At 37.5% G+C, this 24,738-nt stretch overlaps 1 protein-coding gene across 1 annotated transcript; it reads right to left on the bottom strand.

The window, feature by feature from the left end:
• Positions 1–230: 230 nt before the first annotated feature.
• LRRC58 (leucine rich repeat containing 58) lies at positions 231–21,278 on the bottom strand. Its single transcript, XM_039248883.1, has 4 exons — positions 20,487–21,278; positions 9,613–9,741; positions 8,679–8,956; positions 231–5,750 (listed from the first exon to the last, which is right to left on the bottom strand). Exons 1-4 carry the CDS (start codon positions 20,984–20,986, stop codon positions 5,542–5,544), a joined length of 1,116 nt encoding a protein of 371 aa, XP_039104814.1. The 5' UTR covers positions 20,987–21,278; the 3' UTR covers positions 231–5,541.
• Positions 21,279–24,738: the final 3,460 nt, after the last annotated feature.

Here is a 24,738-nt window from a genome sequence, read left to right as displayed (position 1 = left end):
TTCTGAAAAGAAAATTTAATTGTTGAATCATGTTGCTGAATTACATTTATTGTTTTCATTAAGTTTTAAATATCTATATATTTATAGATATAGTCTTAATTCACAAGATTTCAAAAAGATAAAATTAAGAAATCAGACAATGAAAAGTAATTTGACTAAAGCAAAAGTATATATATTTTCAATATCCTTTGTTGATACTTTAAAGTCCCAAACTTTATAAAAAGTTAAAATATTGGTAATTTAAAATATTTCTCCCGTTATATTTTTGTTTCTCATGAATACAAAGTGGGCTCAGAAATGCAACAAACATTTTTATAACAAAATTATAGGCACGGTTTCTCCATGTTTAAACTGTTGTGATTGTTGAAGTTAATGTTCCTTCTAAATAACATACATCACACCAATGACCACATCAATGTCAACCATTTAAAAGAATTCTCTTAAAACATCAGTTGTAGACAGAACTAACCAATTTAGTAATGTTTTTGTAGTAACAGCAATAGCACTTTCAATCTTATCCCAGTTTCTTCTACCTACAATTTAGAATAAAACAGTTTTATCTCATTTATTCACAGCCAAAGAAAGTAAGTTCTGATGAATGCACACAGTCAATCCAACCATGGCTCTGGTACAATGGTATATAAATAACCTTCATTAAACTAGTACGTTTTAATATTTACTAGATTGAATACTGTACCTTAGGACAAATTAAGACTAACAAATCCCAGGTAAAAGTCTAGTAGCACCCAAATCAGTATTACCCTGTGAGTAATAATTCAATAATGTTTGTTGTTAGTGAACTGTTATTTTCTATATCAATTCTTAACAAATATGGACCATGCAGAGACAGAAAAATGGAGATATTTACATGAAAAATGTTAAAACATAGCCCCTTGCAACCTAGTGTTAAAAGGAAACCTTTAACAAAATATCCTAGGTCTCACAGCAATAAAACCTTTATATCATGCTATTAATATGAACTTGGTTAGAAACTGCTCTCACCCTTAGCAGTAACAGATAAATTTTCTTCATAAAATAATATAAAAAAGAATATACCTTTCACTGATTTTGTTTCAGAGGACCCTGATCCTTATGGCTTGACGTTCTCCCATAGTATGCATGATTCATAGACATTAGACCCTGTTTTAGGGGAAGGAATCCCTCAGGTCACTCACAGTCTACCTCCCTCAAGTCAAATGCAAAAGGTCATTAGGCTATCATAAACAACTTACTACATGACATAGTGCCCCAAACTTTGGGTCTACAATGAAGGATTTAAGGCACACACTTTCTGAGCACAAATGAAGACACCGCTTCCTTTAAAAAGATCACCAACTTGACAATAAACTATTTAAAAAAATGATCATGGCTATAATGAAAATACAAAAGTGGATTCTATTAAATTCATCACATTAATGTTATACAGAGTATGGTGCTTAATACAGGAACAGTGACAGTCAAGTACTTCTTTTCTGTACAGACAGAATCAGAACTATGTTTCACAGATCACGTTACCTAAAAACATACATATGAGCTTTTATTGTTAACACGCAGCACAACTTTTAAAACCTGACTATTTTGAACTAAATGGGGAGTAATATTTATACTAACATAATAAAATCTCTACTTTGGATAAGAAGAAAGAGGGTCATTTAAGTAAAAATTAGGTATTTCTAAATAAATGCAGCTTAACTAATTATATACACATCCTATAACTGATGTTTTGCCTACAAAGGGTTTTATTATTTAGAATAACTTTTTATAAATCAATTGCTATAATGCTTTAAAAGATCAAACTTTATTTGCACTAACTATTTGCTTAGTATTTTTTTCTTTTTTACATAGTGAAAAGGTAAACACTAACCAAGGCTGTACCATAAATTCCAGGTTAATGAGGTATTACTTTCTCCCTTTGGAAAGAGCAAATTGGCTGTATGAAAATCCTATGCTGGCTCATCCTTATGGAAAGATGTGGATAATCTCCCAATAGCAGAAACCAAAGAAACTTAGTGATAAAGACTTTCAGACTGTTGTCAATGGGCCACATGATTTTGAAACATTTCACCATTACTTTAAAGAACTTTCTTGGCTCAGGGCTATCCTGGGGTGTCTGGTGACTTCTCTTTTCCTGCCCTTTGTTACTTTTAAAGATTTATTTCAGTTAACACTCCAGCAATCAGCCTTTTCCTACTCTTTGCTTAAACTGATATTTACAACGTTTGGTAGAATTGGTCTGCAGTATTATACTGCACTAGTGTGGACTGCCTTTAACCTTATATCAACATAAAAATTTCTCAAATTTGAGGTACAGTTTACAATGCATCTTTATTTTTAAATTTGGTAACTTAAAGTTCCAAAGAGTAGAAAATTTCAGAATAAGAGACTCCTCTGGCACACATATAGAAGTAAAATATGCACAGTAAGCCTCAGATCTACCTCTGGTGCTTAAACACAAGAAAAACAAGAACCTTGACTAGCTTGTCATTAGGTCAGCCAATCCCCAGCACCATGGAAGCAAAATGTTTTATCAGCTAATCTTTTTATTTCCTAAAATCCTAGGACTATTCAAACTGAGTTAGTGACACTGAGAACTGGATTCTAAGAATAAAGATTACTAAAAATGTTCAATATACCCACATCCATTTCAAATATTAACACTTAAGAATTCCATTCTAAACACATTAATGCTGTGGTTATGTAGTTTTATATACAGAAGTTCTGGTCACTAAAATTAAAGCAGTATCAAAAACTTACTTCACCATGAAAATTAGTGCAGCTTTTATTAATCTCAAAAAATAAAGTTTATTCACTAGTTTAAACACAAACAGATGACTTAGCAATTAAAGAGAGAGACTGCCATTTAAAATATACAGCTATATTACTCAGGAATTGGATTATCTGGTTTCTAAATTATCAAGTCCCTTGTATCTCATCTTCTGGCTAATTTCTACCAATCACCAGTTATGAAAAAAGATAAGGTAGAGAAGAGAAACAAAAAAATCTTAGAAATTATTAGCAGCTCTTATAAAAGGTTAAGTCAAAGTTTAAAAAGAAAACAGATATTGATCTGTGTTTAAGGTACAAGACTAGCCCAAGGTCCCTCTACAACACTGCCATTTTAACTCCAAAAAGAAAAAAAAGATAAAACTAACAACTGAAATGCAGAGTTTTGTAAAAGTCACTATAGACAGCTGCACACTGATCTTAGATTTTCAAATGTCCATGTACAACAAACATTTTGTTGTATATTATGGTATACATCTGCATATATAGCAAAGGTCAGAAACTGTTTCTGGTTGGACCTGTTTACATCTGTAAAAGATCAATCAGTATAACTTCTTTCTGGGAAGCTGAAAAGATGTAAGTATTGTTAAATACTATACTGACATATCTACCCATTTATTTTACAAAGACTAACTCTGAGAAGATTACCCAAGCTGTTGCTTAGGTCAAGCTGGTAATAAATTAGTAAGTAAACTTAGGCATTTAAGCCAGAAAAATTTGGTCCTATAGATTTGAGTATATTACCATGAATACATTATGTTCTATGAAAATATTTTATGTACTGATATTAACTAAGTCAGTTACAAACATTCTGGGCTTGCCGCTTAGGCACTGCCTAAGTCATCTTTACCTTTCATAATTTTGTAGTATGCAGCTTGCTGTGGCTCAAGTGGAAAAGTAAACAAAGACTTTCCTTACTTCCATTTTATGATATAATGACCCATATACTACATTGCTAGGCAGCAGAAACATACTAGATTACTTCTATAGACATAGAAAATTTCTGAATCAAAAGTAAAAAAGAATCTCACTACATTATAACAAGGTGAAGGGATTCACTCTATAGCAGCGTTTCACAACTGCAGTCATGAAACTCTCATGATGTTTCATGAATAACAAAATAAACTCTGAACTACCCTACAGTATATTTTCTAAAATAAAATAAAATAACATGTAAGACAAAAACTTAAAAAATGGACATACTATTATTACATAACAATGTGCTTTTAAGAAATGGTGTGCCCCAGTCATGAATGCCAGGAAGTCGGAAAGGAGATTCTCTGATGTTCCAATGTGTTTCTGACCTGCGTATTACTGTATAGGTAACATTCACCAACAAAACATCATATTATTATTGGTCAGTTCCCTAATGACTGTAGTATGTGTTGTGCATTTTATAATATCAACTAATAATTGTACTATCATTCAATTTTTACTGCATATTAAACTAGTTTATAAAAATTTGGTCATTTCTAATAGCAATTAATTTATGAAACATTTTTCTGCTATACTTTAGATATATTTAATAAATTTCTTATGTTATCAATACATTACTTTCATAAAGTATTCTATGATTAAACTAGTTTTAGAAATTGCTCTATTTCACACAATTTAAAGGCTGCTTTAAAGTCTTTGTACAAATGACTATTGCCCACAATTTTATTTGGCTTGTTTTGATAGTTTTCTAGTTTTTATTTAAAATATACAGAAAGTTACAGTTCAGTACACACAGGCAAAGGAGTCAGACCTGACCTAAAAATTTTTAAATCATCTTCCCACTCCTTTAATGCAAGATACAAAGAAGCTTTCTGAGCTTACATCTCTTTTCAGTCAAAAGAAATCTGACAGATTTTTAAATCAAAAGCTATTATCTGTTTTATGATGAAAAGATTAATCAAGACTATTGCCTCCCATTAAATGTAAGTGATTGCTTACAAGGGATCACTTCATGTTTAAACAAAAATTTCAAGTTAAGGTGGCCATTAGCTCTGATGTCAGATTATACAACTGTTTACCTCTTCTGTTAAAGCATATTTTAAAGTGGTCTGCATAGTATGTCATGCTCTGCTCTGGCATCATTCCTTGAATAAATTTCTAAAATCTTGCTAGGATTAAGGCACTATAACAGTCACTGCTGGATTACAGAAAAGGAAACCACAATCCTATAGAACAAAAGAGCAGAACTGAAATGTTTTAAAATCCCACTTAAAAGTAATATCCCTTACTTTACCAGTTAGTAGGTAAGAAAGGGTTAGGTCCTATGTAACCATCTGTGAACTTATCTGAATAGCTCTGTAATCTAGACACACAGGCAATACAAGAAGGGAGGGCCTATCCTATTATAGGATAGTGTTCAGTCTAAACCCAAGGACAACTCTGGTAATAATTACAGCTCTGATCACTTCTTTCTTCATCTCAACTGTCACAAGTCACACCACTCATAGTTTATTTTAACACTGCTCTTCAGAATGCTCCATTGTGCTGTGTGATTCATGCAAAACTTGAGTGAAAACTGCAAAGAATCAGCTAAATTTGAAACTGCCATTCAGAGTGAATTATATTCAAAGAATCCAAACATGGAACTGGACTCATTCCTGCTGAATAGGAAGATGAAATCCAAAATCTTTTCCGTCATCTCCGACTCTTTCACAGACATTCAAGATGAAGATACGGTTTCCAGTAAACTTCAAAGTCTATTTTCTTTTCTAACCACTTTTGCTCAGTTCTTTCGGTGTTTCACACAACCCTGCATTCTTTTCAACCAAGAAGAACTTTCTGCATTCTGTGTGCAGCAACACTAGCTTCGTCCTCTGAGTCAGATTCGCTCTGGGATGTGGAGCTGTGAGAGGCGGAACTGCAAGGGGAAGAGCACTCTGGGGAACATAAGTAGTGCATCAGTGGGAGGCGGTACTTCCCACAGAAGTCCACAAATTTAATTTGTCTGACACAGCAGTCAAAGTAGACTCCTGGAGAGAAGAAGGAATTAAGTACAAAATAATCATTAGAAAGCAAAGAGCCATTTCTTTTTCAACCCTTCTCCAGCATTCTGAAGCCAAGTCCTATACAGTCTTCTCTTCTAAGCAGAAGCAATAGTTGCTTCTATAGGTGTTTAGAGAAATATCAGTAGGTCTTAGGGATGGCAATTTGGTTCCAAAGAGAAGGCCAGAAAAGATTTATCTTAAAGGGAGCTGGCATTAAAAGGCTACTGTTTACTTATTAGCTTGTTTTCTCTGTGTGACTTGGTGGACAGTGGCTGAGGGAGAAATTACAGGATACCCACCATGTTCTTCCTCTGTCCTCCAAGCCACTCCTTGGTACTACCCTTCAGTCAAGAAACTTAAAAAAAAAAAGCCCACAAAACTCCTTTAATAATGATCATAAGAGATTAGTTGTCATATACAAAATTTGCAGGAAGGAAATGACTTCTGGTACTCCTGTTCATTATGTACTGGGAAGGCAAAATGCCATTTTACATTTCCACAGCTTCTGAATCTACAGGTTTCAAAGCGGTTTCATTAATGATTTCACTTGATTCTCACACAATTATATATTGTTAGGCAGACTGAAATGAGTATTCCCTTTTTTGATTTCTACTTTAGTGCTCCTGAAACTTGGGCCTTTCAGCTAAGTAAAAATACGGCTAAAGCTGAGAGGAAAGCAGAGGTTGCTGTGGCTCAGGGTTCAATATTAACTGGACCATCTACAACTCTGGGTCCCATCACCTTTCTACAGCGGATCTCAGCCTCTATTCTCTAAGATTCCTCTGGTACCAACTACTCTGTGTGTATCACACAAGAGACTACAAAAAAAAGATGTGGTTCAAGGAAAGGAGAAACAATGATTTCTAACAATGATCTTTTTCCTAATACCTTTCCCATTAACTTAAAATTTTTCTGATCCTGTAAGAATTAATTCATAGTTTAAAAAGGGGATTTCATGGTATTTCACTTTGAACAATTTAGGAAAGAAAATAAATGCAATAAAGTGGTCAATTAGTACTGATAATAAATTCCCTAAAATGTGTTAGCAGCCTAAAAACAGATGGAAGTAATAAAATAAAGCATTATAGAGTTACCATGAGCTAAAACTGTATAATACTACCTTGTCATTTCTGAGATCTCAGACTCTACAAAGACAAAAAAAACTCACAAAATATAAATTTACTTTTATTTAAATTAGGGTTCAAGAGCTAATGAGTCTGAGGGAGAAAACGTCAATGGTTCAATTTATGTATAATCTCAACTTCTAAGCTAATAGTTTAAAAAATATTTTTGTTCCTGAGACAAAGAACATGCCAACATACTAAAGAAGTCATTTAAAAAATCATTTTAAAAGGATACCACTGTCAAAGTCCCTTACCACTGTCAAAGCCAACTTGGGACAGGAGACCTACAGAGAAGAGCGTAAGCACGTCTAATTTGGCACAGCACAGCACCTTCTATTTCTAAAAGTGAGTGGCCAGAAATGGTCTAGGGTATTGTCTTTTTATTTTTTTTCTTTTTTAAACCAATAGTGTTGCTTTTATTTTTTAATATTCTTTGAGGAACTTAAATCCTTTTCTCTCTTTTAACCTTCAAACAGTTTAAGACACAATACGACTTCCAGGGAAAATCCACCTGACTCTGATCATCATTATGCACCATTTCCTTAGAACTTACATTTCTCCTACAACAGTAAAAACCTTTTTGTAGCCCCTAGATTGGATTTTTAAGAAGCAGTCTTTTATGAGAGAGCCAAAATAAAATGACCTGCTATCAGTCACCAGCTCCCACCCACACACCCTGACACTTCAGGCCCTTCATAACTAGGCCTCAATATATCTTTTACTCCTCTCTCATTACTTCCCTACCTGCACATTTGAGCCAAATTATTACTCAAACTCCATATTATTTTGTCTCCAATTTTGCTCTCTCCAACTGAAGTTTCCTATCCTCAATTTTACCATATGAAAATTCAACTCATATTTCAAGAATCAGCTTATTTTTTCCAGACCAAATATACTCTCTCCCTCCACTGATTTCCAAGAGTACTTTGATTTTCTATTTTACTCTGCCTTACAGTATACCATTTCTTTAATTCTCTCTAAATACCCTAAACTTAAGAAATTTTGAGCCATGGATTTATAAGAATATATAAGTCCAGAGTACATTCCAAAAACTGGCACATTCAGCCCATTCTTCTACATCCTGAATCATACTCTATGAAGGTACAGGATACTCAGAAAAGTGGGTCTACAAAAATGTCCTTTAAATAAATATGAAAGGTGGCTAAACATTTTGGAGACTCTTTTTAAAATGTTAGGACCGTTGAGGTGCCTGGGTGGCTCAGTGAGTTAAGCGTACAACTCTTGGGTTTCAGCTCAGGTCATGATCTAACGGTTTGTGAGTTTGAATCCTGTGTCAGGCTCTGTGCTGACTGTATGAAGCCTGCTTGGGATTGTCATTCTCCTTGTCTCTCTGCCCCTTCCCTGTTCACTCTCTCTCTGTCTCTCCCTCTCTCTCAAAATAAATAAATAAACTTAAAAAACCAATTTTAACTCTTAGGACTGTTTGTTTAATGCTTCTTTTGTGTTTCCTCTCATTTTACTGTCTTACTCTACTATCTTATGACAGTTCAAAGACATGCTGAGACTTTTTGGGTATTGCCCTTCTGTATGAATTGTAAAACAAACAAACCAACAAAAACAAACAAACAAAAGCCAACAAAAAACAAAAAGGAAGGCAGGGAGGGAGAGGTGGGAGAAATGTCTTACTTTCTGATAAAAAGGTGAAAGGATGAGGGAAACAGAGATTAAATCCCTTTCTCTGAAAGAAGACAACTAATTAAAAACACTTAGATCATCACTATAAAAAAAAGCTAAATGAATAGGAAGCATATACACTGAATGAACTTACCTCCGCACTTCGGGTTTGGGCAGTTGCTGGCTAAACTCAAGTATCTAAGAAGATTCCCAGGAAGATCGTAGGGAGTGTAAGAAATATTTCGAATTTTAATCGTCCGTGCAGCTAATTCCAGGAGAGTTGGAGGGTCATAGGTTAAATCTCTAACAAAACGAACAACCAATGGATTTCCTCGCAAACTCAATTCTTCCAAATGAATAAGATTGAGGATCTCTCGAGGCAGGTATGTCAGCAAGTTATTGTGAAGACTGAGGGAACGAAGCGAATGCAACCTACAATGAATGTAGTACAAAAAATAATCAATGGCAGGGAGGAAGCTAACGACCAAGAAAGTTAAGCAAAGAACTTGATTTCCCTATGAGAATGAGCAATTAAAGTCAATGGAAGTAAAATAAAAAGGAGCTGAAACTTGATCAGTGTGCAGACTTGTAAATATCATGAAATGACACTTGCCCATGGAATCTTAAAGAGTGCAGAATTAGTATTCTGATATGCTAGGCTGATACAAATGGTAGACTTAAAGATTTTTTTAGTCTGCCTTATCATTCAGACACCTACAAGAAGAAAGATTTAAAATGCAACAGAAATCAAGTTCTTTCACACTATTTCATCAGGAAAAGAATGCTTCATATCAAATATAAAATCAATTAAAATTCCATAAAACCTGGAGAAATCTATGCCAAGTTACTCTATTTTTGATTAGAGAAAACCGGCTAACCAAATATTTTGAGGATTAAACCAAGGCATTTAAAAGTAGTGTTAAAAATAAGCAACTCACAGCAAACCTCAGAATTATAATTCTCATGTATCATTTACTTTGAGAATACCTAATTCTCTTCTACACATAAAATACATGCGATGAATACTTAGGATAAAAATTCCTAAGCATGGATCTCTATGTGTACTCAGATTGTCTGAAACTACTCACTGTGAAAGCTGAGGAGGCACACTTTGGATTTTGTTGTCACATAATACCAAGTAACTTAGAGAAGGCAGATTTGCTAATTCTGGTGGGATTTCTTTGATGAAGTTTCCTCCAAGATATAAACACTCTAAACTGTAAAAACAAATAAACAAAAACAAATGTAAACAAACAAAAATTGGACAAGAAATCATACTGTCTTTACAGAAAACACATTTTATTTATTCATTCAGCAAATGTTTTACTTAGGGATGTGCTATGTGCTGTATATATGGTCTCTAGAGAAATAAAATAATCTTCAGGGAACTTATAGGACAGGTAAGTAGGTTAGACGTTGTTAGACATGATTATAATTAAACACAAAACAAGGCCAAAAATAGTATAACATGATTAAAATACCAAAGTATACAGAACAGTCCTTAAATGATAGAGGAATTTAAAAAGTAGAGAAGAAAAGGACACAGTAGTAGAGACTGGGACAGGTTTTGCAAAAGTGTGACTTCAGCTGGACCATGAATTTAGCCCGTGCAGATGAAGAAGATACTTCAGGTTGGAGGGGAGAGCTTTTATGGGACAAAGAACACATCTTTCAACATAGAAGAGAATTCATGTTGAAGAACCCAGAGATACGGCTGAAGGAAAGCCAGATTACATGAAGCCCGAGTTCCATGATGGTAGGTTTGGATTCGATGCACTGTGAGGCAATGGGAAAACCATTAACCTTTTTCTAAAATAGTGGAAAAACATGGCTGAACTCTACATTTCTTATTTGTTCTTACTATCACAAATGCATTCTTCAGGAATTATCTAAATAAATTACGTAAAACTGACCACTATCATGAAATTAAAGTTTTAGATAGTCATTTTATTTTCCATCAAGTTAACAACATTTCAGACATAAAATGTATTGCACCAAAATGTACTGCTACTTTTTGTGGTGATAATTGTATCTCACCAAAAGAGAGATGAATCTCTCCAAAAGATTTATGCAGGAAGTGGCAGAATCATTTCTTACAATGTACATAAATATAATTAAAATGTATACATACAGATCTTTTTCATTACTGTTACTTTTGTCTTCCTGTTAAATCTGCTAACTCAGTAGACACTAGCATTCTTTGAAGACACCTTTAAACGTGGGAGAAAATACCTACTAAAGTATATCCAAACTTCCAGGGTAAGAATTCCCTGGCATATTTCTAAAGCTACAAAATCCAAGCCCCATCCAAATTCACTAAATCAGAATTCCAGGGTAAATTTTTAGGGTATCAGTTTAAAAGTGTAATGTTAAAAGGTAAAGCCAAGTTACTCTGCAGAGCTATAGCTTTACAAATCCACAATTAGCACTTAAGGGCACTTCTGACCATGTAAATCTGCCAACACTTACTATTATCATCATCTGTCTTATTTTTTTGTTACTATTTGTTTGAAAAATGATACCATTTTGTTTTTTTAATTTGCAGTTCTCTAGTTATTACTGAATTTGGTATATTTTTGGCCATTTGTGTATCTTTAGAGAATTGCCTGTTTATATTCTTTACCCATTTTTCTCATAGGTTATATGGCTTTCTCATATTAATTTGTTGGGAGCTTTGTTGTTAAACATATGTTCTGCATAACCTTGCAGCATGGTCTATTTTTGTTCACATTTTACATGTGTAAAATGAATGTGTAGTTATTAGGATTGAGCTTATTAACTGCAATTCAAAATTTTTACAGCATCTCTCATTATTTGGCCTTCTTATAAGCTGCTGGTTAGTCTTCTACCATAACCATACTTTTCCTTCTTCCCTTTATAATTACCAAGTTTTGTTCTCCCCCCCTGAAAATACAGGAGCTATAATGCAGATAAATCCTGTTGAATTGTTCCTTAACTCACATGATGCATTTCCCTTTTTCCCTTTTAATCCATTTTGCCTTAAATTTTATTTCTTTTCATTATCAATACTGCCTCCTGGTCTTATTTTTGTTAGTATTTATTTCATTTAATCCACCATTCACCAGAATAAGAATTTAGACCAGTTACTTTTTCTCACTATGCCCCAGTTTCTTCTTCAAAATGGAATAATATATAAAGTACCTAGTTAACACATACGAACTGGGCACCTACCATGTGCCAGGCACTATTCCAGAGAATAAGATCAATTTCTTGATCTTACAATCTAGTGATAGAAAATAAATCAGTGAATGTGTATAGATTATGACAGATAAGTTTAAGTGTTATAAAGAAAAGGTGAGATAATCAGATGGTGATCAAAGTGAAATCCTAGACAGGGCGGTCAGGAAAGATTTCTCTTAGATGACATGTGAATGGAGATCTGAATAGAACGAATATCCCTGAGGTTGAAAAATGCGTGGTGTGTTGCCAGTGTGGTACATCAGAATGGTAGAAGTGGCAGAGTGGTAGTCAGAGGTCAGATAGGTAGCCTGGGAAGGCCAGATCACAGGGACCTTTGGGCCTTAGGAAGGACTTCACCCTATGTAGGAAGAGTTCTGAACAAAGGGTACTTTTTTTTAACTTGATTTACACTTTAGAAAGATCACTTGGCTACTGTGTGGAAAGTAGCTTGGTAAGTGGTACAGAGAGGGGAGTATGATGGGAGGAGAGGAAGCAAAACAGATTGGAGTCTAATGCAGCAGCACAGACACAAAATGGTAGAGATTTACTTGATACATCTTTTCCTATCCTGTTACTTTTAACTTACTGGGTTATTTTAAGTATAACTCTTATAAATAGTACACAACTTGATTGTTGATATATTTAAACTTGTGTTTTCTAATACCACTGTGTATCTCAATACCCTTTTTTAAATTCTGTTCTTTTGTTGTGTTTCATTCATGTCCAGAGACAGGTCTAGCAAGAAGTTGCTATGACTGATGTCACAGACGTTGCTGCCTGTGTTCTCTAGGATTCTGATGGTTTTCTGTCTCACATTTAGGTCTTTCATCCACTTTGAATTTAGTTTTGTGTATGGTGTGAGAAAAGTACTCCAGTTTCACTTTTCTGCATGTTGCTGTCCAATTTTTCCAACAGCATTTGTCAGAGACTTTTTCCCCCTGGATATTCTTTCCTGCTTTGTCAAAGATTAGTTGACCATACAGTTGTGGGTCCATTTCTGGGTTTTCTATTTGTTTCATTGATCTATGTGCCTGTTTTTGTGCCAGTAACATACTGTCTTAATGATAACAGTTTTATAACATAGCCTAAAATCTGTAATCATGATGCCTCGTTTTTTTTCTTTTACAGGATTGCTTTGGCTATTCAGGGTCTTTTGTGGTTCCATACAAATTTTAGGATTGTTCTAGCTCTGTGAAAAATGCAGGTGGTATTTTGATGGAGATTGCAGTAAATGTATAGATTGCTATGGGTAGTATAGACATTGTAACAATGCTTGTTTTTCCAATCTATGAGCATGGAATGCTTTTCCATTTCTTTGTGTTTTCTTCAGTTTCTTTCATAAGTGTTGCATAGTTTCAGAGAACAGATTTTTTACCTCTTTGGTTAGGTTTATTCCTAGGATATCTTATGGTTTTTGGTTAAATTGCAAATGGGGCCAATTCCTTGTTTTCCTTTTCTGTTGCTTCATTATTGGTGTATAGAAATGCAACACATTTCTGTACATTTATTTTATATCCTATGACTTTCCTGAATTCATGTATTAGTTCTAGCAATTTTTTGGTAGAGCCTTTAGGGTTTTCTACATAGAGTATCATGTCATCTACGACTAGTGGAAGTTTGACTTCTTCCTTACAGATTTGGATGCCTTTTATTTCTTTCTTTTTTTTTTTAAATGTTTTTTTAATGTTTTTTATTTATTTCTAGGAGAGAGAAAGACAGCGTGAGCAGGGGAGGGTCAGAGAGAGAGGGAGTCACAGACTCTGAAAAAGGCTCCAAGCTCTGAGTTGGCAGTCAGCACAGAGCCTGACGCGGGGCTCGAACCCACGAACCGTGAGATCATGACCCAAGCGAAAGTCGGACGCTTAACTGACTAAGCCACCCAGGCGCCCCAACCTTTAATTTCTTTTTGTTGTCTGATTGCTGAGACTAAGATTTTTCAGTACTATGTTAAATAGTGGACATCCTTGTCTTGTTCCTGACCATAGTGGAAAGACTCAGTAGTTCCCCACTGAGGATATTAGCTGTGGGTTTTTCATATATGGCCTTTATGATCTTGAGGTATGTTCCATCAATCCCTACTGGTTGAGGGTTTTGATCAAGAATGGATGCTGTATTTTGTCAAATGATTTTTCTGCATCTATTGAGAGAATCATGTGGTTCTTATCCTTTCTTTTATTAATGTGGTATATCACTTTGATTGATTTGGCAATACTGAACCACCCCAGCAGCCTAGATATAAATCCCACGTGACTGCAGTGAATAATTATTTTAATGTATTGTTGGATTCAACTTACCAGTATCTTATTGAGAATTTTTGCATCCATGTTCATCAGGGATACTGGCTCATAATTCTTTTCTGTGGGGTCTTTGCTGGTTTTGGAATCAAGGTAATGCTGGCCCCGTAGAATGAGTTTGGAAGTTTTCCTTCCATTTCTATTTTTTGGAACAGTTTGAGAAGATTAGGTATTAACTCTTCTTTCAATGCCTGATAGAATTCTCCTGGAAAGCCATTTGACCCTTGACATGTGTTTGTTGGGAGATTTCTGATTACTGTTTTAATTTCTTTGCTGGTTATGGGTCTATTCAAATTTTCTATTTCTTCCTGTTTCTGTTTTGGTATTTTTTATGTTTCTAGGAATTTTTCCATTTCTTCCAGATTGCCTAGTTTTTTTTCATATAATTTTTCATAATATTCTCTTATAATTGTTTGTATTTCTGAGTTGTTGGTTGTGATCTCTCATCTTTTACTTGTGATTTTATTTATTGGATCCTTTCTCTTTTCTATTTGATAAGTCAGGCTAGGAGTTTATCAATTTTATTAATCCTTTCAAAGAACTAGCTTAGTTTCAGTGATCTGTTCTACTGGCCTTTTTGATTTCTTCTAGTATTATTATTTAATTTTTTTTTTTTAAGTAGGCTCCATGCCCAGTGTGGAGCCCCAAGTGGGGCTTGAACTCATGACCCTGAGATCAAAACCTGAAATGAGATCAAGAGCTGGATGCTCAACCAGCTGAGCCTCCCAGGCACCCGTTTTTTACCTTTGTTTATTTCCGTAAGACTTATTTCCATTTGTCTTTATTATTTCCCTTCTTCTCCTGGCTTTACCCTTTATCTGCTATTCCATTTGGAGCTCCATTAAGGAGCTTTGCTGGTTAGGTTAGGTTAGGTTGTATATTTGAGACCTTTCTTGCTTTTTTAGATAGGACTGTATTGCAATATGCTTCCCTCTTAGGACCACCATCACTATATCCCAAAGGTTTTGGACTACTGTGTTTTCATTTTTATTTGCTTCATTATACTTTTTAATTTCTTCTTTAATTTCCTGGTTAGCCCATTCATTCTTTAGTAGGATGTTTTTTAACCTCCATGTATTTGTGGTCTTTACAAATTTTTCCTTATCGTTGATTTCAAGTTTCATGGTGTTGTGGTCTAAAAATGTGTGTGGTATGATCTCGATCTTTTTGTATTTGTTGAGGCCTGATTTGTGACCCAGTTTAGATCTATTCTGTAGAAAGTTCTGTGTGCACTTGAAAAGAATGTGTATTCAGCTGCTTTAGGATAGAATGTCTTGAATATATCTGTTAAGGCCATTTGGTCCAGTATGTCATTCAAAACTATTGTTTCCTTATTGATTTTCTACTTGGGTGATCTGTCCATTGCTCTAAGTGGTGTGTTAGTCTCCTACTATTATTGTATTACTATCAGTGGGTTTATGTTTATTAGTAATTGATTTATATATTTGTGGGCTTACAAGTTGGGGGCATTGATATTTACAACTGTTTGATCTTCTTGTTGGATAGATCCTTTAATTATGATATAATACCCTTCTTCATCTCTTGTTACAGTCTTTGTTCTAAAATCTAGTTCACCTGATATAAGTATGGCTACTCTGGCTTCCTTTTCATGTCCATTGGCATGATAAATGGTTCTCCATCCCATCACTTTCAATCTAGAGGTGTCTTTAAATAAAAAATGAATCTCTTGTGGGCTGCATGCAGATGGGTCTTGTTTTCTTAATCCATTCTGATACCCTATGTCTTTTGATTGGAGAATTTAGTCCATTTACATTCTTATTGATTATTCAAAGATATGAATTTAGTATTACCTGTAGAGTTGGTGTTTCTGGAGATGTTCTCTGTTCTTTTCTAGTCTTTGTTGCTTTCAGTCTTTCTTTTCCACTCAAAGAGTCCCCTTTAATATTTTGTGCAGGGCTGGTTTAGTGGTCACAAACTCCTTTAGTTTGTTTGTGTGGGAAAATTTTTATCTCTCCTAATCTGAATGACTCCCTTGCTGGATAAAGTATTCTTGGCTGCATATTTTCCCCAGAGTGTTGAATATATTATGCCACTCCCTTCTGGCCTGCCAGGTTTCTGTAGCGAGATCTGCTGCTAACTTGATTTGTCCTCCTTTGTAGGTTAGGGACTGCTTTAACCACAAGTAAAAGGACAATTTGTTTTAAGTAAAGAACTAAGAGAAATTAGTGTCTGGTTGTGAGTTATGTCCCAATGTCTCCTTCAATCAATGCTTTGGAGTGAGTACAGAAGTACACAGACAGAAAGGATACCAAACCTTAGTAGTTACTTGATATTGGCAGAAAGTATCTCCATCTTCTAAGATATAAAAAGTTCACTCTTTCAAAATCATATAAATTCTCTTTTGCAACTGATGGGTACCATTAATCAGAGTACACAACCTGCATATTAAATTTATATTTTCAGGCTCATTTTCTCACTTTGAAGCTCAAACAAATTCCAAATTTCTAGAGACTTGAAGCCTTTCATTATTTGTGGGAATTAAATTTCTAAAACACACTCTACTGTTTCCAAACAGGCTTCTGAAAGGAGAAAAGAAACTACTGTTGAATTTAAATCAAAACTGTAGTGTTTAAAAGTTCTTGTGGTGTGTGTTTGTCAACACTGCACTTCTGTTCATAAGGCTTGGAACAATTTTATTTTTTAGTATTTGACAAATATTGAAAACAGAAAACTCATTCACAGAATTTATAGAAGAATTCTTCCTCTCCTTTCTGTTTAGCATTAACAAACCAACCTTAAATTTGTTTCTTGGAAAGTATTTTGGTTCTCCAATCATTAGGGATACTGAAATAGGTGCCTTTTCTCAAGCAAGGGCCCATGACCCACTGAGAAAATACACAAGTGTCCCTTAGTGCCAGTAACTTTAACCACAGGTACAAGTAGAAAATGTTTTACTTCTCCACCCAAACGAAAATGACATTAAGAATAACAAAAATATAAATTAGTCCTACATTATGGTTGGTTACAGGGAAATGGAATTATAGTGAAACAGTTTTGTACAAAAAGGCAGAAAACTGGAAGAGAAACACAGATAAGAACCAGGGACACCTGGGTGGCTCAGTCAGTTAAGCATCAAACTTTGGCTCGGGTCATGATCTCATGGCTCATGAGTTTGAGTCCCACAAACTCAGACAGCTCTGACAGCTCAGAGCTCAGAGCCTGGAGCCTGCTTTGGATTCTGTGTCTCCTCCTCTCTCTCTGCCCCAACCCACTCATGCTGTCTCTGTCTCTCAAAAATAAACATTTAAAAAAATTTTTAAAAAGAAAGAAAGTTAAGAACCATACAAATGTGGATAAAGAAAGTAGTTTTCTTGAGGTGGCACCTTCATATTGAATCATTTGCAAATACTATCACCACAGGCTTTATTTTAAGGTACATGAACCACATGAATCTCATTGTCATTAACTGGCTTCAAGTAAGTGACCGATACTAAATCTCACTGTCCTCATCTGAAAAATAAAAAGGAGTAGGGTGCTTGGGTGGCTCAGCTGGTTGAGTGTCTGACTTTCAGTTTCGGCTCAGGTCATGATCTCGTGGTTTTGTGGGTTCAAGCCCTGGATGGGGGCTCTGCACTGGCAGCATGGAGCCTGCTTGCGATCCCTTTCCCTCTCTCTCTCTGCCCCTTCCCTACTTGTGCGCATAGCGCTCGCTCTCTCTCTCTCAAAATAAATAAATAAACGTAAAATGTAAAACAAAAAAATTATAAAAAGGGATAATCAAGCCATTGCCCAGGTTGTTTCTACTTCTAAGACTATATTTCTATGTGACCCTTTAAGCCTACACTCAACTAGAATTTAAATTTGGAGCATGGCCTAAACCTTTACTGATCCTTATCAGTAAAGAGAAATGGAGCATTCAACTGAAAAATGATAATACTGACAAGAAAGATCCTACGCACAACTGGAGTCAAAGGTACAATGACCATAAAGCACAGTTTATTAGCCCAGAAAACAAGGTTAACCAGGCAAACAGCTCTGACCAATCCTCCTGGTTACATTTGCAACATAAGTCAGAAGGATTAGGTGTTAGCCCCACTCTGTCACTGTGGAAAATTCCTGGGCTTGGAGTCAGAGATCCCAGAGATCGAATCCAGTTCCACCAGTTACTGGCTTTGGGATCCTATAACTTAACCTCTCAGAGCCTCAGTTTCTCCCTCTCATCTCATAGAAGCATGGTAAGAATTAAAAAGCATATTTAGAGCCCCTACTACAGGGCCTACAGCATTATAAGTACTCAATAAATATGAATTTTGCCTACCTTCCCCCCAATGTGATGGAAATAATAATTGTGCTCTTTCTAGTATATTAAGAAGACTCAAATGAGAAGGTTGGAATTATGTAACTTCAAAATTAGGAGGGAACCAAGGACCGTCAATTTTATGTATAAATCTCTTTCCAACCTTTCTGTTTCTTACTAGCTCTCCTAGCATCATCCACATGTAAGTGACCACCATCTCTATTCTCCTAGCATGACCTCCTTCTACCCAGCCCTCAAAGCCTCTTCTCATCTCTCCACTCTCTCCCCACTCCATTACTGCACAGCATCAAGACAGATGTGTTTAAAACTCTCTCATGTGGGGAAACCTGGGTGGCTTGGTCAGTTGGGCTTCTGACTCTTGATTTTGGCTCTGGTCATGATCTCAGGGTTGTGGGACTGAGCCCTATACTGGGCTCTGTGCTGACAACATAGAGTCTGCTTAGGATTCTCTATTCTCTCTCTCTCTGCCCCTCCCCTGCTTGCATTTGCTCTGTCTATAAATAAATAAATAAACAAACTAAATAAAACCAAAAAACAAAAAACCTCTCTTGCTCATACTTAGAATAAAATCCAACTTTACCCTGGCCTGAATATCCAACATGGCCTGGGAATGGTCCAAGTTCTCATTTGCCACTTTGCCTTTTGGCCACTTTCTCACTATGTTCTAGTACAATGTCCTCCTTTCAAAATGTTGGCCTTTAGTCCCTCTTGCCTTCAGGCTTTTACATGACTGTTTCTTTTACCTGGACTGATCCAATCCCACCTCTCAGAGTTAGTTCTTATTCTTCCTTCAAAAGCTCAATTCAGATTACTTGCTCAAGAACCAAACTAAGTCACCTCCCTCTGTTATTTCATTTCAAGGCACTCCATCTATCTTCATATAACTTATATCAATTGTAACTAAATGATGAGGTTTATAGTTAGTGGCTTAATGTCTCCTGTTAGTGTGTTAGCTCCATGAGAATCAGATCATGTTCATTATTGTATCCCCAGTACCTAGGACAGTGCCTAATACATGATTAAGTACTTCACAAATGTCTGTTGATGAGTCAATGAAAGGATATCTTGTCCAAATGCCTTATTTTGCAGATTAGGAAGCTGTGGTCAGGATACGTTAAGTGACCTACCTAAGGCTGGGACAACAAGAGTTTTTATTCTCATGCCAATGCTCTTTTCACTACATTTAACCCTTTCTAGCTCTAATACTCTGTTATCTCAGGAAACTCAATAAAGGATATGAAAATATTCTATAGATGACAGATACTTTTTTCCACTTTGGACAATACACTTGCTCTTGCTCTATTTCTCATACCTCTGCAGAGCACTTTTAGGAGACTTTTGCTATCCTATTTCTCTGCTTCCTCCTTCCATTTAGTTTTTTAAAAATTTTTAATGTTTACTTATTTTTGAGAGACAGAGAGAAACAGAGCATGAGTGGGGAAAGAGCAAAGAAAGAGGGAGGCACAGAACTGAAGTAGGCTCCAGGCGCTGAGCTGTCAGCACGGAGCTCGACATGGGGCTCGAACCCACAAACCGTGAGATCCTGACCAGAGCCGAAGTTGGACACTTAACCGACTGAGTCACCCAGGTGCCCCTTTCTCCTTCCATTTAATTCAACATTTGTTTACTGAATAATGTAGTGCATGAGGCGGACCTGTGAACAAGGAATTATAATCAGTAAGGTAAATGCAATGGCAGGATGAATGAGGTACAGAGGAGGAAGGACAGCTTAGTCAACTAATTGTTGTTCAAGAAGCAGTAAAAGAAGAAAACACACAACCCTGGAGATAGGTTCTGAAGGATGAATAGGAGCCTGCCAGGTGCAGGCAACATTCCAGGCAAAGGGAATTGCACACGTACAGAGGCACTGCATCCATTCAGATTTACATTTGTGTGAGCACCTACTCAGTTCGGATCACTCTCCCGGAACCAAGAAAAAAAGAAAAAGTGCTTCGAAAATCGGCTTGGGGCAAACACAATTCCAAACGCTGTCACACACTATGATCTTATTTTTTCACGTACAACTCGCTGAGATGGCTGGGCAGTGCTCACTGCCAAAGATTAAAGGGGCGAGCCTGGAAGACGACAGTTACGTGACAACTGTACGGCGCCAAGACCAGGCCTAGCACTCCAGGACTCCCGGACACCGCCCCAGTCTTCCCGACTCTGGGGGCACGGCCCCACTCACCTCTGCAAGTTCTCGATCTCGGCCGGGATGCTCTGTAGCTGGTTGCCGCCCAGGCTGAGGGTCTGCAGCGCGCGCAGCTCCAGCAACGAGGCGGGCACCTCCTGGAAGCAGTTCCCGCTGAGGTTGAGCATCTGGAGGCTGCGGCAGAGCGGCGACTGGGCCAGGCCCTTGGGCAGCGCACCCGGCCCTCCGAGCCGGTTGTTCTTGGCCAGCAGCGTGCGCAGGCCGCTCAGCGCTAGCAGCTCAGGCCCGAGCGCGGTCAACGCGTTGCCGCTCACGTCCAACAGCTGGAGGTGTGGAAAGCCGCTGCCCAGAGCCCGCGGCAGCGACACCAGACGGTTATGAGGCAGCAGCAGCCGGAGCAGCGCCTCCCGGGCGCCGCGCCGCTCCTCGCCCCGCGCCTCCAGCTCCAACTCCAGCGTCTCGGGGGACACGTTGAGGCGGGACATGTTCAGTTCGGCCTCCCCCGCAGAGACCACCGCCGCTCCGGCCTCCTCCATGGCGGCCGCCGCGGGGCGCGGGGCCCCGGAACCGAAGGGCGCCGCGCGCGACCCACAGGCCGGGAGCTCCGCCGCGCCCCGGAACCTGAACCGAGGGCTGCGTCGGAAGTGGCGCGGACAGGCGCTAAACCCGCGCGTCCCCGTCGGGTCACGCGACGCTAGGCGGCGGGGTGCGCGCGCCGCTCGGGGGCTGGGCTGTTTTTCACTTGGCGCGTAGCGCGTAGCTGGGGCGCGGGCGGGAGCAGGGGCCGGATGGCTGGTAACTAGTGCTTTGAACCTCGGAGGGTCTAGAGTCCCTGAAGTCTCATTGACCTCTCCCCAGAGTGAGGGACTGCCTCGGTAAACAGCCCTAGGACTGTTTGCTTATTTGGCCTCGAGGGTTCGCGCGTCATGGTGCACCGCCCACTTGGTTCCCAGGTTAGGAGTGGGCCCTCTACGCCGCAGGATTCAGTGAGAAGACAGGAATTTAGTGATGAGTCATCTTCAGTACAGCAATCCCAGGAATTTAAAGGCCCGGAAGTTACCAGGCCGACTTCAAAATGCAAAGACAACTGGAGTAGAAAAACAGAACCCCTGGATCCTTCCTCGAGTTCTCTTATTAAATAAGCCTTTGTTCTTGGACAAGGGGTTTGATTTCCGTTTCTCCATCCATAAAGTATGGATAATACTTGCCCTGCTTACCCTACAGGATTGATTTCTTTTTTAACCTTGAAAAAAGTAAGGTATATCAAGTAATGATGTTTCTACATTTTAGCTATGGAAGCTTTTCTGTGGCTTTTGGTTTAAGTTGTAGTGGCTGGAAATGAATTTGGGAGCCAAGGAGATTTGTTAATTTGAGATAGTTCAAATTAATTGATCAGTTTAAGAACTACGCATTGAGATTTTACTGCAGGTAAAAACTGCAATTAACTGGCAAAATCCTGACTCCGGCTTTAATTCAGTACTTCTAATTAACATATTTGCCCCAAACTCAGTCTTTTCTGAAATTACTTAAAAAAATTTTTTTTAATGTTTTATTTATTTCAGAGAGAGAGAGAGAGACAGCATGAGCGGGGGAGGGTCAGAGATAGAGGGAGACACAGAATCTTGAAACAGGCTCCAGGCTCTGAGCTGGCTGTTAGCACAGAGCCCTACGGGGTCTCGAACCCAAGAACCGTGAGATCATGACCTGAGCCGAAGTTGTACGCTTAACGGACTGAGCCACCCAGGCGCCCCTGAAATTACTTTTTATAATTTTGAAAAGTCATGAGTAGAAATGAGAAAAATATTTAGCAATTTTTTACTAATTGTATAAAGTTAGTATATAATCACTGACATTTACTTGCTTTCCTCCTAAAGGAATAAAGTAACTTTTTTCTTGACACTCATTTATGTGAGAAACTTTATGCCTCTTACTGGCTGCCAAAATTTCATTTCTGGCTGAGTTATAGTAACTCTGGTTGAGTTATAGTGGGAGGATATACTTGGACAGTTTAAACCAGAGATTGAATGTTTTTAAAACCAATGATATCCCTGCTTTTGAAACCTGTTTCTAAAAGGTCCTCTTAAAAATTAGACCTTGCTTGGGATCAAGATCACATACTGGCAGGGCCCTCATATGTGAAAATTGCAGTTACTTAAAATAATATAGTTTTATGCTTTTAAAAATGTGTACATGTCTGTGATAAAAATTAAGTGACAGGAATGTCATATAAAATGAGAAAAATGATTTGAATGTGATTCAGAAATAGTTAACATTACAAATCAGTAAAATGAAGGAGGAAAGATGAAGATAACCTCAATAATAGAGAATGAAGATGCCTGATAGAAAGTTTTAAACAGGAGCGCCTGGGTGGCTCTGTTGGTTAAGCATCTGGCTTCATCTCAGGTCATAATCTTGCAGTTTGTGGGTTTGAGCCCTGCATAGGGCACTGTGATGACAGCTCAGAGTCTGGAGCCTGCTCAGATTCTGTGTCTCCCTCTCTCTCTTCTCCTCCCCTACTTGTGCTCTGTCTCTCCAAAATAAATAAACATTAAAAAGAAAGTTTTAAAGAAATGTTTAACGTGAGAATCGCTTTCTTGCTCATTATAATAAGCCCTATCTTAACTACCATGGTGTGTTTCTTTTCCTTGCAGCCAGATAGGTCTAAGCAACATCCTCCAACACTATAGTGGACCTTAAAAATATCCAGGCAGCCTGGAGAGTTATAAAAACCCTGTGGGAGTTGAGGGAGCATTGGTGGCTTATTGTCCTTCACAATGAAGGGCTCTGTCTTATGGCTAGATGAAGGAGATGCCAGAGATGCAGTGGGGGCACTGGAGAGTTTGAGGGGAAAAGGAGACAGCATAATGCATTACCTAGGGGGAAGGATATGGATTTCAAGGAACTGAGAGAGTACATGGCATATTTGTCCACGTATTAAAACTTAACCATCAGGCTACTCTTGGGTAAAAGTGAGTATATTGCAGGATAGATCTCCTGATTAGGATTTTTATTGAAAAAAGAAGGGAGATCAAATGAAGAGAACGTCCTCCTTTGGCCACCCTTTGTAGGTTTCCTGAGAGCAAGAACTCTATTTACCATGGCACCCCACACTGAGACATAGTATGTGCTCAGTAAATAGTAAATGAAATAAATGCATGGATACGTTTTGGCATACCTGATTAAGATGGTCCTGTTACCCAACTGATTGCAGAAAAGCCAAGAAATAGGCTGAATGGAGGATCCTTTCATAAACCATACTAGCTGGGAGGCAACATACTGATGCAGTTAAAGCATGGGCTTTGGCTTTTATGAGATACAAGTTTCAGATCTCCTCTCTGGAAGTCAGATTTCTTTCATTTAATCCTGATTTTGTTACTTAATACTTTTTAAGCTTTGATTTTACCATCTGATTGTGAAGAACATTGTTTCATAGGGTCATTCTAAGGATGAATCTTAAGTGCTTACCATAGTACCTAGTTCAAAGTAAATATTTCATGAGTAGTGGCAATTATTATTATCATTAGTATTAATAGTAATAGTAGTTATTGTTACAACTATTATTCTCTCACACTTATTTTATCATGATCAAGGTAAAGAGAAAGTTGAGAACAATCTTTACTCATGATGGCCTAATTTACTGCATAAACTGTGGTTTTCTGCCAGGGTCATGCCATGTTTTAGGATTTAAAATTGAGAGGTTGGTCTGAACTCTCCTCGCTCCTGAGTCTTGACTCCCAAAATTTATGCTTATTGTTCTGTCCCCTAGTTATATCAAGACATCACGCCTCCTAAAATGGATTTCTACCTTCATTCCAGCTACCTCTGGATTCAGATAGGCATTCTGAAACACTGCTTTCATTATTTCAATCCATCTCTCTCCCTCCTCCCCTGATCCCATGTCTTCTGTTAGTTACCAGATGAAGGTCAGTTGTTTAGCCTGTCATGAAAGGTTTTGTATTCTCTCCATTGCTGAATCCCTTTCAGTTTGGCTTAATCCACTTTGGCCTGGGATGGTTTAAACATCTGTTATCTTCCTACCAAATATAGTCCAAATCTCAAAAAGCCAGTTTAAGGCAGCATTGGAAGCAGAGGGAGCTGCAGTCTTTAGATCTGTCATGAGGAGACAATGGCCTCTATATTTACAGGGGCCCAGAGTGAGTCTGCAGTGTGTTTGGTCATTTAGGGTCTACAGTTTGGTTATCATTAGCAGTTTCTTTCTCTTCCTTAGTGTATTCTTGCTGTAGAACTGACATATTAAGAGGTTTTCCCGAAGATCTTTCCCCAAACC

This window comes from Hyaena hyaena, unplaced genomic scaffold, assembly GCF_003009895.1.
Source record: "Hyaena hyaena isolate Hyena2069 unplaced genomic scaffold, ASM300989v1 scaffold_321, whole genome shotgun sequence".
NCBI classification, from domain to species: Eukaryota; Metazoa; Chordata; class Mammalia; order Carnivora; family Hyaenidae; genus Hyaena; species Hyaena hyaena.
Note: the sequence above shows the minus strand (reverse complement) of the source record. Positions and strands in the feature narration are given on the sequence as shown.